This window comes from Euleptes europaea, chromosome 9 (assembly GCF_029931775.1).
Source record: "Euleptes europaea isolate rEulEur1 chromosome 9, rEulEur1.hap1, whole genome shotgun sequence".
In the NCBI taxonomy this organism is placed as follows: domain Eukaryota; kingdom Metazoa; phylum Chordata; class Lepidosauria; order Squamata; family Sphaerodactylidae; genus Euleptes; species Euleptes europaea.
Window position 1 is genome coordinate 45,424,548 of NC_079320.1, and position 15,156 is coordinate 45,439,703.

The window sequence follows — 15,156 nt, forward strand, 5'->3', positions numbered from 1 at the left end:
TTTAAATAGTACCAGGGAGTGTTTTTCAGGCAAGTTGTTCACTATGTATGCTCCTGTTAAAATGTTACACTTAATCCATAGCGCCGTGCTATAAATCAGTAATTTTCAGTTCAAGGATTCTGGCTTGGATGTACTGGAAGGTTTTCACAGGTGGAAGGGATTTCCATGAATGAAGCATGACTTCCCTGCCTCCTCTCTCCTGCAGTCCAAAATGCCCTGTGAAATGCTGCTCATGCAGGATCTCTGGTGGATCCAACCCTCTATCCTTAGCCTGCTCTCCCGTTAACTGACCCTTTCGCCAGATTCTTCCGTCAGTATCGCCCTGCTTTCTCTGACTCCTCTGTTGCTGGGTGTTTTTTTGTTCTCCCTCTGGCACAAGGCCATTTTGAAAGTCACACTTGGGGAAGGGCTTCTTGTCTATAAAAATGCAACTACCAGTGATACCTTAAGAAACTGGAGATAGCAACATTTACCATTCAAATGAAAATACTTGTTAGTGCTGAGAGGTGTAGAAGGAACAGGAGGTGAGCCCGAAAAAAACCAGCTTTCTTCAAGGGAGGGGGAAAGAACCTGGGCACAACTGTGCACGTTTCAGATTTCTGGTTGGTTCTGAATTTCTACAGTCGTAATCCTACTGCACTGATTATTGGATGTCCCATCCTGTTAATTTTATTGATGTGCTGTGTGCAATCCGACATTGAGTCCCAGTGAGAAAGGCGGAATATAAATAACGTAAATAAATATGCAATTGAGCCTATGCCTCTCTGCCTTGCCCTGCCTGTTGAAGTTCTGAAGATGTGAATGGTAGCTACATTCTGTGAGATTTCTTTATAACAAATTATATGACTCAAGTGGGAACCCACAAGGACCTGTGATGTGGCACCCCTACCCACACCACCTCCTCTTTCCCTCCTCCAGGCAGCCCCCGTATCCTCTCCCTTTCCCTGCCTTATTCTCTCTTCACCCATTCACCAACCTACCCTACATCTGCCTCCCATCTTCAGCTAGGTTTATTGTGTATTTACTTCATTTATACACCACCTTACATTATTCTTCTCTCCTTTTTACCTGCGCAACAGCCCTGTGAGGTAGGTTAGGCTCAAAGTATGTGACTAGTCCAAAATCACCCAGTGAGCTTCCACAGTAAGATAGGGATTCAAACCTGGGTCTCCCAGACCCTTCTCTGAAACTAACTGCTACATCACAGTACCTTTCATAGGGTGGCTGCTGTTGAACAGTAACAAGCAGCCCAGCCCAGTTGAGCCATGCAAGCTGGGTGGTATCAAGTCACTCAGAGGCTGCTGCTAGGACCTGGAGATCTCCCAGAATTACAACTGAACTCCAGATGACAGAGATCTGCCCCCTTGGACAAAATGATTCCTTTGGAGGTTAGACTTAATGGCATTATATTTGGCTGTGGCCTCTCCCCAACCCAAATCCTGCCCTCCTCAGACTCCACCACAAAATCTCCAGGAATATCCCAACCTGGAGCTGGCAACCCTGGTCAGGCCTGGCCCCAATGAGTCATTGTGGGATCCTGTATGGCGGGGGGAGGATTGGGGTCACTGGGGATGTGGGGGGAGGCATTCTGCAGGGGGTTGGACTAGATGACCCTGGTAGTCCCTTCCAACTCTATGATTCTATGAGTCCTCCCTCAAAGACCAAGCTAGTCCTGGAAAGGGCCTTGCCTCCTCCCCCTGTCTTTTACTGACAGAACCAAGCCTGGAATCTGTGGTTGCCTAGCAATGGCTACTGAGGGAATCTGTTGCTTAAAAGTGCTCCATTTATCATTTTGGGGGGGTTTAAACCCCCCAGTGTATTATTATTTTTTTAGATTTCCCTTTTTTCTGCAAACCTGGGGCCATTTTCATGTTTGTAGAAAGATCTGTCTTGCATGTTCACAGCAACAGTCACCAGTTAAGTATCATCAAATTTGGCTATTTTCACGATTGTATATAGAAAAGTGGGACCCACAAAAGTCATGGGAATCCCATTATCCCCCCCATCGCAGCTGTAGGCTTCTTCGCCTGCCCCACTCTTTTGCTGGCTCACCTGGTGTTGCTCCAGGGTGAGTGTGGCAAGGCCTCCACCTACCCCCTAGCCCCACTGTCTTGCCTACCGCTGCTCTGAGCTGTTCTTCCTCCCCCCCCAGGCCCCTCTCTCTTGCCAGCTTGTACGGGGATCCCATCCCCCCCAACCACTTACCTAAAAACCTGAAGTGTCTCCAGGTAAAGTGTAGACGACTGGGGAAAGAAATGGCAAGCCTAGTAAAAGCCGTGATATGACATCACCCCATGGGTCAGTAATGACCTGGTGCTTGCACACCTTTACCTTTATACAATGCTTGCATGTTCTTGGGCTATAGAAGATTTTTATTCGATTTAACAGACTTGGGCAGACTTCTATTACTATGTAGAGCCTCTCTGCTGAAGAACATTTTGGTCTTCCACACTTGTGGGTTTGAGCAGATGTTCAGCTATGAATAAGTCCACTCCACTAGATGTAAAGTTGTATTTTTCATTATATGTGTGTGTGTGTGTGTGTAAAGTGCCATCAAGTCGCAGCCGACTTAGGGCGACCCCTTTTGGGGTTTTCATGGCAAGAGACTAACAGAGGTGGTTTGCCAGTGCCTTCCTCTGCACAGCAACCCTGGTATTCCTTGGTGGTCTCCCATCCAAATACTAACCAGGGCCGACCCTGCTTAGCTTCTGAGATCTGACGAGATCAGGCTAGCCATCCAGGTCAGGGCAATTCTAGTACATTCTAGCTGTATCTGAAGAAGTAAGCTGTGGCTCACGAAAGCTCATACCCTGCCAGAAAATATTTTTGTTAGTCTTTAAGGTGCTACTGGACTCTTGCTCTTTTCTACTACTTTGATGGACCAAGGGTCTGATTCAGTATAAGGCAGCTTCATGTGTTCAACACATTTACCTTCTTGCATGAGACCACTGATTCCTGATATGCTCTGCTGGGGCTATATTGAATGTGAAGTATGTAGGTTCCATATAAATGGGAAAATAAATATCAGTGGAACATTTGAGAGATATTTTAATACTGTTCTAATACTCAGTGACTAATCTCCCATCTTTAACCTTGCCTGTCTTTGTCTAACAGGTCAAGGTACTGCACAATCAGCTTGTTCTGTTCCACAATGCTGTCGCAGCATACTTTGCAGGGAATCAGAAGCAGCTTGAACAGACACTTAAACTATTCCATATCAAATTGAAAACACCTGGAGTAGATGCACCATCTTGGCTTGAAGAGCAGCAATAAACCTTGGCATGAAGATCCATGGTCATCTTAGAATCTTGAGGATCAAGGAACTTGGATAAAGAGAACCTTTTGAATAATACACGCTCAAGTGGCTTTAATTTCTTTCCCCTTGGTAAAGAATACTGTTGTAATTGGGGGGGGGGGTTAATGTAACCAAATGCAATTTGTCATTTCAAAAACAAATATTTTTATGTGAAGGTGATGGTTATTTCTGTAGTAGGGAAATAGAGATTTGCACTGACAAATGTTTTTGGTCTCTGGTAATTATGGTGGCTAGATGAGAAATACCTAAAGGCAGAAGATCCTGATTTGTATCAACATCTGATATTTTATATAAATGTATTAAACTTCTCTAAATGTTCTTTTTTCATGTAATTGTGTTTTTTGGGGGAAATAAATATTTTGCAGAATAATATAAAGCCTTCACGCAGCATCCACAAAGTATCAGCTGCCTGGCTGATATGTGGAATTGCAGCAAATACCTTTTTAAAAGTTAGATTTCTCCATTGTATGTTCAGAAGCATAAATGCAGACTTCTTTCTTACCTTCTTGGTCTAAAATGTTGAACATACAGTTTAGCAGTCCAATGATGACCTGCCAGGGAAGTAGACTTTTCCATACTAACTCCGTTTTTAACTTTCTATTTAAAAATACCATAGTTGCCTTAAAATCAGAAGTGCCTTTTCCAGCTTTCCTTTGACAACAGTGTGAATAATCTGTAGGAAGTCCTCTTTGGTTTTCTTTAAAAAACAAAACAAAATACAGACTAAGATCAGTCAGAGACATATGTGCTTGTTTGAACTGCAGTCTATGTCACAGTGTGTAATGTGACTTGTTCTGTTCCTTCCTTTCTTTTTTGGTCAATTGTATAACCTTTATTAAATGTACAATTCTTTTTACTCTTCTAGGCTTTAAAAATTATTCTTTTGGAGCATCCTCATTTGCACATGGTCTACTGCTCTTTGTGTTTATATGACGAACTACTTAAAATAACTTATCACAGCTTTATATGGATTGTATAATTATGTATTATATGTTGAAATAGATTCTGTTGCTTCATAAAATGATTGTGTTTCAGTCTTAATGTAAAGTGTGTATCAGTTACATTTGAAATCATTCCTTATTATTTTACTGCCTCAGATTTTCATGATTTTTTTTGCTGTTTAGATGTTTTCTCTTACAATAACTTTGTTACCGTTCCTGAGAGTGTGTCTTTATTAACTTTGTATTCGTACTAAAGGTGTTTGCTGCAGTTGGTTTCATTGATTTTATTGGATTTGTGCATTAAAGTCCTTCACAAACTTTCTTTTCCTGCTCAGTAGCCCTGAGACTTGTATCAGCATCCATCCTAGGGAATAAGATTAAAAGGTGCAAGGGGAAGTCTGCTGTGTAGGCCTGTCTTCCTTTTCCTATAGTGGCTCTAATGACTAATAGCTGAAGTCGGGCTCCACCAAAAATCAAGATATTCACTGGAAATTCACTCCTTTCCACGTGTTTGCCCACTTTCCTATCAACAGTACTCCTTGCTCCCGTGAAGGCCTATGACCAGAAATTGGGAGGGGGGAGGTGCCTCTGAGGTGATTTTTAGTTAGTGGTTGCAAGATGTTACAGTCTAATTAGCAATACTTTAATAACGATTCTGTTATGCCACATTTAACAAAGAGGCATACTCTTCATTAACAACAGAAAAGAGCAAGAGTCCAGTAGCACCTTGAAGACTAACAAAATTTCTGGCAGAGTATAAGCTTTCGTGAGTCTCTGAAGAAGTGAGCTGTGACTCATGCAAGCTCATACCCTGCCAGAAATTTTGTTAGTCTGCAAGGTACTACTGGACTCTTGTTCTTTTCTACTGTTACAGATGGCTACCCATCGTGATCTATCTTCATTAACAAGCCCTTTATATGCTCTTGATAGTGAAGTGCAGTTAATGGCTGGACTGAAATTTTGTGCATCTAATCTTAGCTATGAAATTTAACATTTTATTTACCTTGAACTCTGGTTTTGTTTTTTTTTGTTTTTTTAACTTCCAGAAAGCACATACCAGTATTCTAAGAACAACCTAACAGCCTCCCATTGCACAAGGGGGGTTTGGATTTCATTTTCTTGAACGTCAGCCCCCATGCTGTAGGGGAAGCTGCTTTTGATACTGAGGGGGAGTACGCAAAAGAACTAAGTGTTGCCTACTGAGAACTGCGTAGTGCGGAGTCTGAGCAAGAACCAAAAACATTAAAATCCACAAACCAAGTGGAAAACTTTTTTTGTGCAAGGTTTGTATTCACCCTTTTATTTTTATGCCAGCATGCTCATTTGTGCTACACTAATTAGAAGGAAGGGACTGGAGTTCTAGCAGAGTGAATATTTGTATTGATGATTAGTGACAATCACACTTTATTCATGCTTAAGAAACTGCAGGATGTAAATGGAAATAGATTTCTTCTTATGACCTCGACTCTGACTTTGCAACTTCTTGGAATCACGAGCGGTGTAAGCTATGGAGCAGTCGGGAGCTGCCTTGGGCCCCGTGCTGGGGGACGTGGAGCTGCACTGGATAGTCCCCTGGTTGCCTTTCAGTTGCCCTCTCTGCTGGAGCAGCAACTCGAGAGGCAATAGTGAGGGACAGAGGCTGTTTGCCCCTTCAGGTGGCAACTGAATCAAGGCATGGGCAGAACATGTGTTTTGAAGCGCCTCCTCGTCCTCTGTGTGCCAGTCCTGTCTTGTTGATGGCAGCCAGCTGCCCTGGCTGACTGGCATACCAGGCTATAGCTGTGCAGGGGAAAGGCCATATACATGGAACGAGCGTATCACGTGCTCCTTCTTGCAACCATCCTCACACTGCATGCTGTCTGGGACTGCTGTCACCGTTGTCACAAACAACTCACTGGTGAGTGAGGTGTGTGATGGGATAAAAGAGATGTGGGAGATCCCATCCTTGACTTTTGCTCAGGGGCCCAGAATCGCTAAGACTGCCCCTGCTTAGAATGTCCTTTATAGTTGAACCTGGTCTCTCTTGTGCATTCCTGAAAGATGTCACCAGCTAGTTGTTGGTCTGAATTAAATTATGAGTGGTAATAGGATTAAATAAAACGTGATCTAACCAAAGCAGAGCAATTTTAAGTCTCCATTGAAATAATTCTTCAGTATCAATGCACATGTTCTGAACTTCAACTCCTGTACTCTTTTTTTAAAAAAATTTCTAAGGTTTACTCTTTCCCTTGTCCTCTGCTAGATCTCTAACTATTTATTTTTAGCCTATTTTCAACACAAAATAAAGGCTCCTCAACGCAGTTTACAGAAGTTGAAAATAATACAAAAAACATTGAAAATGAGGTATTACTCCATACATGAGAGAAAGGGGCTTGGAGGCTGCTGCTTTCCCCTCTGCCTTTGCTGATGCACATGCTGTCTGGTAGGAGGGGGCTTTATGCTAGAACTGGATCCAGACCAGATGGTAGAATTTTTGTCAGGGTAGGAAAAATTTTTAATGGACTCATTGTGGAGTCACAAATTCAGAGTGTGCCAGGCATGAGCAACTGGTAACATTTTCCTGATGGAGTAGGAGGAAATTAGAACAGCGGCACTATGGTTTAAACTAAACCACAATCACTGTTTCATATAGTTTGGTAATACTGATCTATGAGCCTGAATTGCTTTGAAGTTCACTCTGAGAAGCCCAGTCCAGAGCTGATTTGGTGTAGCGGGAGACCAGTGTTCAAATTCCCACTTTGCCATAGAAGCTTGCTGGGTGACCTCGGAACAGTCATTCACTCTCAGCCTAAATTACCTCACAGGATTGTTGTAGGAATACAGTAGAGGAGAAGAGAATTATGTAAGGCACTTGGGTCCCTATTGGGGACAAACTTGGGGTGTTTATTTATTTATTTAGTCAAACTTATAACCCACTCTACCCCAGCATGCCAGGCTCAGAGTGGTTCACATAATCTATGAAATATACAATACAATAATAAAATCAGATAAAACAATACATGAAAACAGCCCTAAATGGATTAAAATCACAAATTCTAATTCCTAATGGCGCTTGGGAATTGTAGTATACGGCCACAGTTTTTATTCCGCAGCGGTGGAAAGGACAGGGAAGCCAGCATTTATAGCACAACTGTAGCTGGCCTCAACCATATGATGGTGGAACAATTCTGTTTTATAGGCCCTGCGGAATTCCATAAGGTCCCGCCGGGCCCTGGTGTCATCAGAAAGATTGTTCCACCAGGCAGGAAATAAATAAAACGGTGCCAGTGTGCCGTGCAGCCAGGGAAACAATGGTGCCCTTGAGACATGGTCTGGCACTCTTCAGCTGGAGCCGTTCTGCTTATATTCAGAAAATAAATAAGCACTTCTCACTTAAACTTCCCTCTAGTCCTTCCAAGAATGGCTTGCGGGGGTGGGTGGGTGGGGGACCAGGTGGGTAAAATTTTGGATGCCCTGGGAGCCCAAGTATGTGAGCTAGAAGAAGAGTTAGTTTATATACGCCAACTTTTTCTACCACTTAAGGAAGAATCAAACCGGCTTACAATTACCTTCCCCTCCCCACAACAGATACCCTGTGAGGTAGGTGGGGCTGAGAGAGCATGGCTAGCCCAAGGTCACCCAGCAGGCTTCATGTGTAGGAGTGGTGAAACAAATCCAGTTCTCCAGATTAGCCTCCACCACTCATGTGGAGGAGTGGGGAATCAAACCCGGTTCTCCAGATCAGAGACCACCGCTTCAAACCACTACAGCACACTGGCTCTAGCAGTGGTTTGTTTTTCTATGCTATTTAGGTTGGGTGGTGTGGAGGGGCAGAAGAGAGTCTTGGGGGTGGCATTGTGGCTCTCAACAGCCCTGTCTCCAAACAGATGGTTCTGAGCTATTTTGAGGCCAATCTTAGTTTCTACACTGGCAGTAAGGATGCACTAATTCCCAGTTTCTCCCAGGTTTATTGGAAATTGCTAGGATGTAATGTCTACATGCCCTGACCTGGATAGCCCAGCTAGCCTGATCTTGTCAGATCTCAGAGGCTAAGTAGAATCATAGAGTTGGAAGGGACCACCAGGGTCATCTAGTCCAACCCCCTGCACAATGCAGGAAATTAACAACTACCTCCCCCCCCACATCCCCAGTGACCCCAACCCTCGCCCCGCAATGCAGGATCCCACAATCAAAGCACTTCCAACAGATGGCCATTCTAGCCTCTGCTTAAAGACCTCCAAAGACGGGGACTCCACCACCCTCCGAGGCAGTGCATTCCACCATTGAACAGCCCTCACCGTCAGAAAGTTCTTCCTAATGTTTAGGTGGAATTGCTTTTCTATTAGTTTAAATCCATTACTCCGTGTCCTAGTCTCTGGAGCAACAGAGAACAAGCTGGTTCCCTCATCAATATGGCATCCCTTCAAATATTTAACATGGCTATCATGTCTCCCCTCAACCTTCTCTTCTCCAAACTAAACAAACCCAACTCCCTAAGTCTCTCCTTATAGGACATGGATTCCAGACCTCTGACCATTCTGGTCGCCCTCCTCTGGACATGCTCCAACTTGTCAACATCCTTCTTAAATTGTGGAGCCCAAAACTGGACACAGTATTCCAAGTGAAGTCTGACCAATGCAGAATACAATGGTAGTATTACTTCCCTTGATCTAGACACAATGCTCCTATTGGTGCAGCCCAGAATTGCATTGGCCTTCTTAGCCGCCATATCACACTGTTGACTCATGTTCAATTTGTGGTCCATTAAGACTCCCAGATCTCTTTCACATGTACTGTTGTCAAGCCAACTATCTCCCATCCTGTACCTGTGCCTTATGTTGTTTCTGCCTAGGTGAAGTACCTTACACTTCTCCCTATTGAAATCCATTTTATTACTTATGGCCCAGCTCTCCAGTCTATCAAGTTCATTCTAAACTCTGACCCTATCCTCCGGGGTATTAACTACCCCTCCTAACTTGGTGTCATCTGCAAATTTGATTAGCATGCTCTCTATTCCATCATCCAAGTCATTTATAAAAATATTAAATAGTACCGATCCCAGGACAGACCCCTGTAGTACCCCACTAGTCACTCCTCTCCAGGATTAAGTTGTGCCATTTATGAGCATCCTTTGGGTGCGGTTGGTCAACCAATTACCAATCCACCTAACAGTAGCAGTGTCCAGCCCACATTTTACTAGTTTTGTTTCAAGAAGATCATGGGGGACTTTATTAAAGGCTGTACTGAAATCAAGGTACACTACATCTACAGCATTCCCTTCATCTACCATACTTGTCACTCTATCAAAAAAAGATATGAGATTCGTTTGGCATGACCTGTTTTTGAGAAACCCATGTTGACTGTCAGTGATCACGGTATTTCTTTCTAAGTGTTTACAGACTGTTTAATTATCTGCTCTAGTATTTTACCTGGTATTGATGTCAGGCTGACTGGGCGATAATTGTTTGGGATTTCTTTCCTCTCCTTTTTAAAGATGGGGACCACATTAGCCCTCCTCCAGTCTGCTGGAACCTCTCCTGTTCTCCATGAATTCTCAAAGATTATTGCCAGTGGTTCTGAAATCACTTCAGCCAGTTCTTTTAACATCCTTGGATGCAGTTCGTCCGGCCCCGGAGACTTGAATTCATCAAGAGTAGCCAGCTATTCCCGTACTATCTCAGTGTCTATACTATGCTGTAATTCCCCTATTGCATCCTCTGCTCCATTATTCCCAGGTTGAGCACTATTCCCCTTTTGGGAGAAGACTGATACAAAAAAGGATTTAAGTAATTCTGCCTTTTCTGCCTCCCCTGTTAATAACTCACCATCCTCTCCACGCAATGACCCGATCGTTACCTTGATCTTCCTTTTGTTATGGACATAAGCAAGAAACCTTTTTTTGTTGTTTTTAACTTCCCTGGCTAGTGGGAGCTCATTCTGCACTTTAGCCTTCCTGACTTTCTCCCTACATGTGTTGGCTACTTTTTTGAATTCCTCTTTGTTTATTTCTCCCTTTTTCCATTTCTTGTACATGCCCTTCTTAAATCCTATCTCAACCAAAAGTTCTTTAGACATCCACCCTGGTTTCTTCAAACCTCTACCTTTTTTTTCTCCTTTTGGGAATTGATTTAAATTGCGCCTTCAATATCTCCCTTTGAAGAATTTCCCATCCTTCATGTACTCCCTTCTCATTCAATATTCTCACCCACGGGATCACACCCAGTAGTTCCCTAAATTTATTGAAATCAGCATTCCTAAAGTCTAGAATACATGTTTGACTATTTCTTGCTTCTCCTTTCTGCTGTATAACAAACTCCAGGAGAACATGGTCACTCCCACCTAAAGATCCCACTCCTTCTACCCTATAAACCAAGTCATCATTATTGGTTAAGATCAGATCCAAAATGGCTGTTCCCCTTGTCGCTTCTTCCACTTTTTGGACTATGAAGTTGTCTGCAAGGGAAGTGAGGAATTTGTCGGATCTAGTTGTTTTGGCAGAGTTAGCCTTCCAACAGATGTCAGGATAATTGAAATCTCTCATTACTACTACATCTCTCTTTTTTGAATGTTTGGACATCTGTTCCAGGAAAGCATCATCTAACTCCTCAGTCTGGCTTGGGGGTTTATAATATACCCCCACAATGAAAATCACTATTTTTCTCCCCCTTAATTTTTACTCAGATGGTTTCAAGCTGGGTTCCAGTGTCTAAGACCTGGATCTCCTCGCAGGTGTAATCATCCCTAACGTATAATGCTACTTCTCCCTCCTTCCGATTTGGTCTATTTCTCCGAAATAGGTTATACTTTTCAATTAATACATTCTAATCATAAGACTCATCCCACCAGGTTTCCTTAATGCCTATTATATCATATTTGCTTTGTACTATTAAAAGTTCTAGTTCATCCTGCTTATTTCCCATGCTCTGTGCATTAGTGTAGAGACACCTTAGACCACGGGTCCTTCCTCTTGGCATCTTATTTAAGATTGTTTCCCTCCCATTGTTAAGTTTTTGAACTGTTTTCCCTTGCATATGTGCTACCCTCTGCAATTTGTTCCTATCTATATTTGCAGTTATTGTCCTCACTTGAGGCTTTAAATTAATGTCTCGCTCCCCCGGAAGATTTAGTTTAAAGCCCTCCTTATCAGGCTTGCAAGGCTGTGGCCAAACACATTTTTACCCACCTTTGTGAGGTGCAAGCCATCTCCCAATAGAAGAGCATTATCCAGGTAGCGTAAGCTATGGTCCAAAAAACCAAACCTTTCCTGGTGACACCATTGACGCAGCCACTCATTTATTTCCAGAATTTTTCATTCTCTTCCCAATCCACAGCCTACTACAGGAAGAACCGATGAAAACACAACCTGTAGGGTCGACCCTGGCAAGTATTTGGATGGAAGACCTCCAAGGAATACCAGGGTCAACGTAGAGACAGGCAATGGCAAACCACCTCTGAATGTCTCTTCTTGAAAATCCCACCATGGATTGCCATAAGTCATATGTGACTTTATGACAAAAAAAAAAGTCTTTATGGGGCCAAGGCATGCAGTAACTAGTTCAGTGTTTACTGCCCCTTAAGAACACAGTTTATTCCATTTATTGTGCAACAGGCAAAATGTTTTCTGCTGAAATGTAACCAACAAAGTATTGAGTTGTGTAGAAAACAAGAAAATTGCTGCAAAAATAAACAGCAGTTCTGAATAGGCTTCTTAACTCTTTACCCTCACCAAATGCACAAGGAAAACTCGTGTTTTCTGCTTGAATGAATCCAAAATACTATCCCCCAGCTCCATACTCACAACCAAAGATATATTTTTTCAATTGACGTAACAGCTAAGGAAAGCTACCTGTACCTGAACCTACATTAAAATCTGTATCTACACAAAAAACATCTTGTGGTGCTGTTCTTTACTATACACAGAAGGGTACTTTGTGTAAGAGAGCATCTCTGGATTGAGGCCAATGTGTATTAAAATGTTTACAAATTCTTATTAGTTATAACGTAAGTTTTAATGTGCAAACTGCTTTACCATCTTCATTCATACAACAGTTCTGGTGAGGTAGGTCCCTCATGTTCTGTTTTGCACGTGGGGAAATTCAGACTTGAGGCCTCCTTACCTGACCAAAGTGACCCATAATATCAGGGCTGGGTAGAGATTTTAAATTACCCTTTGGATTGTTCAATAAAATGAGCCTTGATTCATGAACATTTATGCCTGGATAAACCATTTAGGGGCGATTGGAATTCTGTTTTATTTGGGTCATAGACATTTATTTTGAAGACAAAGACTTTATTTTAGGAATGAAGGACAGTATTTGCAGTGTCAGCTGAACCAGAGTTATGCCCTTCTAAATGCATTCTGGGATTTAGGTTAATGGGTTTAATCAAGAGTCCCCGTCTACCTCTCATAATTCAAACTCTGTCTTGTTTTCTTCAATTTTTTTCTTTCCTGTTTACTTTTAGCGCTGTAACCAATACCTGTCCCAGGACAGAATCCCATATGCATTCTGATATGAACAGGGTTTCTGCCCTTGCAACAGTGTAGGTGACTGTTCATGTTGACTATGAACATAAATGAATGGGAAAACATATGAATGTGGGTGTGAGACAGCGGATGTGTCCAATGTGTGCAAAATCACAATAAACTGATGGTTGGAGGTGGCTATCTTCAGGTTTTTGAAACACTAGGGGTGTAGTTTGTTTGCAGCAGCAGGTGTTGCCCTCCCAATCTGAATCAGGTGGAGCATGTTTTTGTCTTACTGCCATCTCAAGCAGTAATTGCAATCCCACCCTTGTCTACCCACACAGAGAGCTTTGGTCTGTATAGAGCACAGGATTTTCTAGTGCTGCTGCTTTGGGCTTGTTTCAGCAAGACCTTTTATATGTTCAAAATACTTTTTAAACAGTATTGTTGGGGTTTTTTAAGTGTGAGGGAGATGTGTGGATGGCGGCCCAGAACTTTTCTCACCACTGTAGTGGGGTGTTGTTGCTTTTTTGGCAATTCGACCTCTCTGTCCTCCTCCTGTGAGTTGTAGTAGCAGTCGGCCACAGACAGTGTTGTTACTTTGCTGTGGAGCTGCACAGGCCCTGGAGATTCACATTTTTACTACGGCTTGTTCCTCCTGTATGCAAAAAAAGCCACTTGAAGAGGGATTCAATCAAAGGCCTTTTCCCTAAGGACCTCTGAGCCTCCTTCTAGATAATTTGATCTCAACCAACAACACAGATCTCCAAAGCAATAAGCAATGGGCTGATTCCAGCAAATTCCCAGCTATGTAAACTACTGGACAGGAAGGTTCCAGTACTTCCTCAGTCATGACAAGTATCCGACCATAGATCTAACTTCTCAATCTCCCCAAGGGAATGTTTTGATACTTCCATACACAAAGGGAAAATTCCCCTCTGCCATATAGACCAAAGAGTTCTTTTCAGGCTGGCTCATCTTTGAAAGATTGTATTTTTATTATCCCCACATTCCAATACCAACACCTCTTCTCCTCCTCATCCCAGGCAAAAAAATATAAGAAGTTCCCCCTTCAGCCCCAATCTTTGTAGCTAGTGTAGGAACCTGTTACCTCAACCTTATGGTTGTCCTTTCATGTCTCTGATCTCAACTGTTTGCTCCACAGACTTTGCAGGCACTTCCCTCCCTCCCTGGTCAGTTTCAGCCCCAAAGCAGTATCTTTACTGGGGAAGACAACTCTCCCCTTTACCCCTGCTTGTGTCCCTAGCAGTGAAGGGGCGAAGAGACAGCGAGGCACCCCCACCCCAGCAAACACATGCAACGACACCACAACCTTTGAGGATGAAAATGGCCACAACTTTATTGGCACAGCATGGGGCAATGGGTCCATGCATCGGCCAACCCACCTGCCATCCAATGTATTTCCCCCCTGCCCCAGCCCACCTGCTGGGTAGGGTGATACCATGGGATGGTAGTTTGCAAGATTCTGCTTGGGCAGCTGCCACTGCGTGGTATCCCCTACCACTTGAAAGTGAGGGTGCCTTGACAGCCCCCAACTGGGCATGTCCCCCGTAAGCCCTCACCCCCAAAATCCTTAAGGGGATCCCCAAAGATGGGGAAAATATGCATGCAAGCCACTTCCCTCCTCTGCCATGGATCAGCCCCCATGTTGATCTGCCCCCAATGCAGTTGTGACAAGACAGAAAAAACTCAAAAGTCATGAAATGCAATAGCAACCTGACACAACAAACCCCCAAAGCGTTCTGCAAAAAAAGGGTAGAATGGGTGGGAAAAGCCACAAGGCCGACTGAGGCTTGGCAATGTGACAGGAGCAATATCTGATCTCAGTAAGGCTGGAAAGCCAACCCCCTCCTGTGAGGTCAGCTAGCCCTGCCCAGGCCAGAACAAGCCTGGCTGGTTGAGGAGAGGAGGCTGGGCGGAGGCCAACGAGGCAGTCAGGGCAACTCACATGTGTTCAAAGGCCTCTCTAGCCGCTTCCAAGCCACCCCACTGGGCCCAGCAGACCAGCCTCATCTCTCTTGTCACCCCCGTGGGGCTGCAAAACAGGCCCCAGGTAAGTCTGTGGCCCAACGGCTTCTCTGCAGGAACAGGCGCTTCTCTTTTATTTCCTTTTAGGCAGCCAGTTTTCTAGGAAAAGGTTTTTGTGTGTAATTTACTATGTTGCTTTCTTTTCCATTCTGTAATTTTAATCGCTGCCAGTGTGGTATAGTGGTTAAGAGAAGTGGTTTGGAGCAGTGGACTTAGCGGTGCCAACTTCCAGGTACCAGCTGAAGATCTCCTGCTATTACAACTGAACTCCAGCCGATAGAGATCAGTTCACCTGGAGAAAATGGCCGCTTTGGCAATTGGATTCTATGGCATTGTCCCCTCCCCAAACTCCGCCCTCCTCAGGCTCTGCCCCCAAAGCCTCCCACTGGTAATGAAGAGGGACCTGG

General features: G+C 43.6%; 1 protein-coding gene across 2 annotated transcripts in view; it reads left to right on the forward strand.

Annotated features, from left to right (window-relative positions):
• Positions 1 to 3,338, forward strand: part of ARFIP1 (ADP ribosylation factor interacting protein 1) — a 38,036-nt gene extending 34,698 nt beyond the window's left edge. For both annotated transcript variants that reach the window (XM_056855615.1, XM_056855616.1), the window contains one exon: positions 3,115 to 3,338. In XM_056855615.1, the coding sequence (XP_056711593.1) occupies positions 3,115 to 3,273 (159 nt within the window). In that variant the 3' untranslated portion in view covers positions 3,274 to 3,338. The remainder of the gene's footprint in view (positions 1 to 3,114) is intronic.
• Positions 3,339 to 15,156: the final 11,818 nt, after the last annotated feature.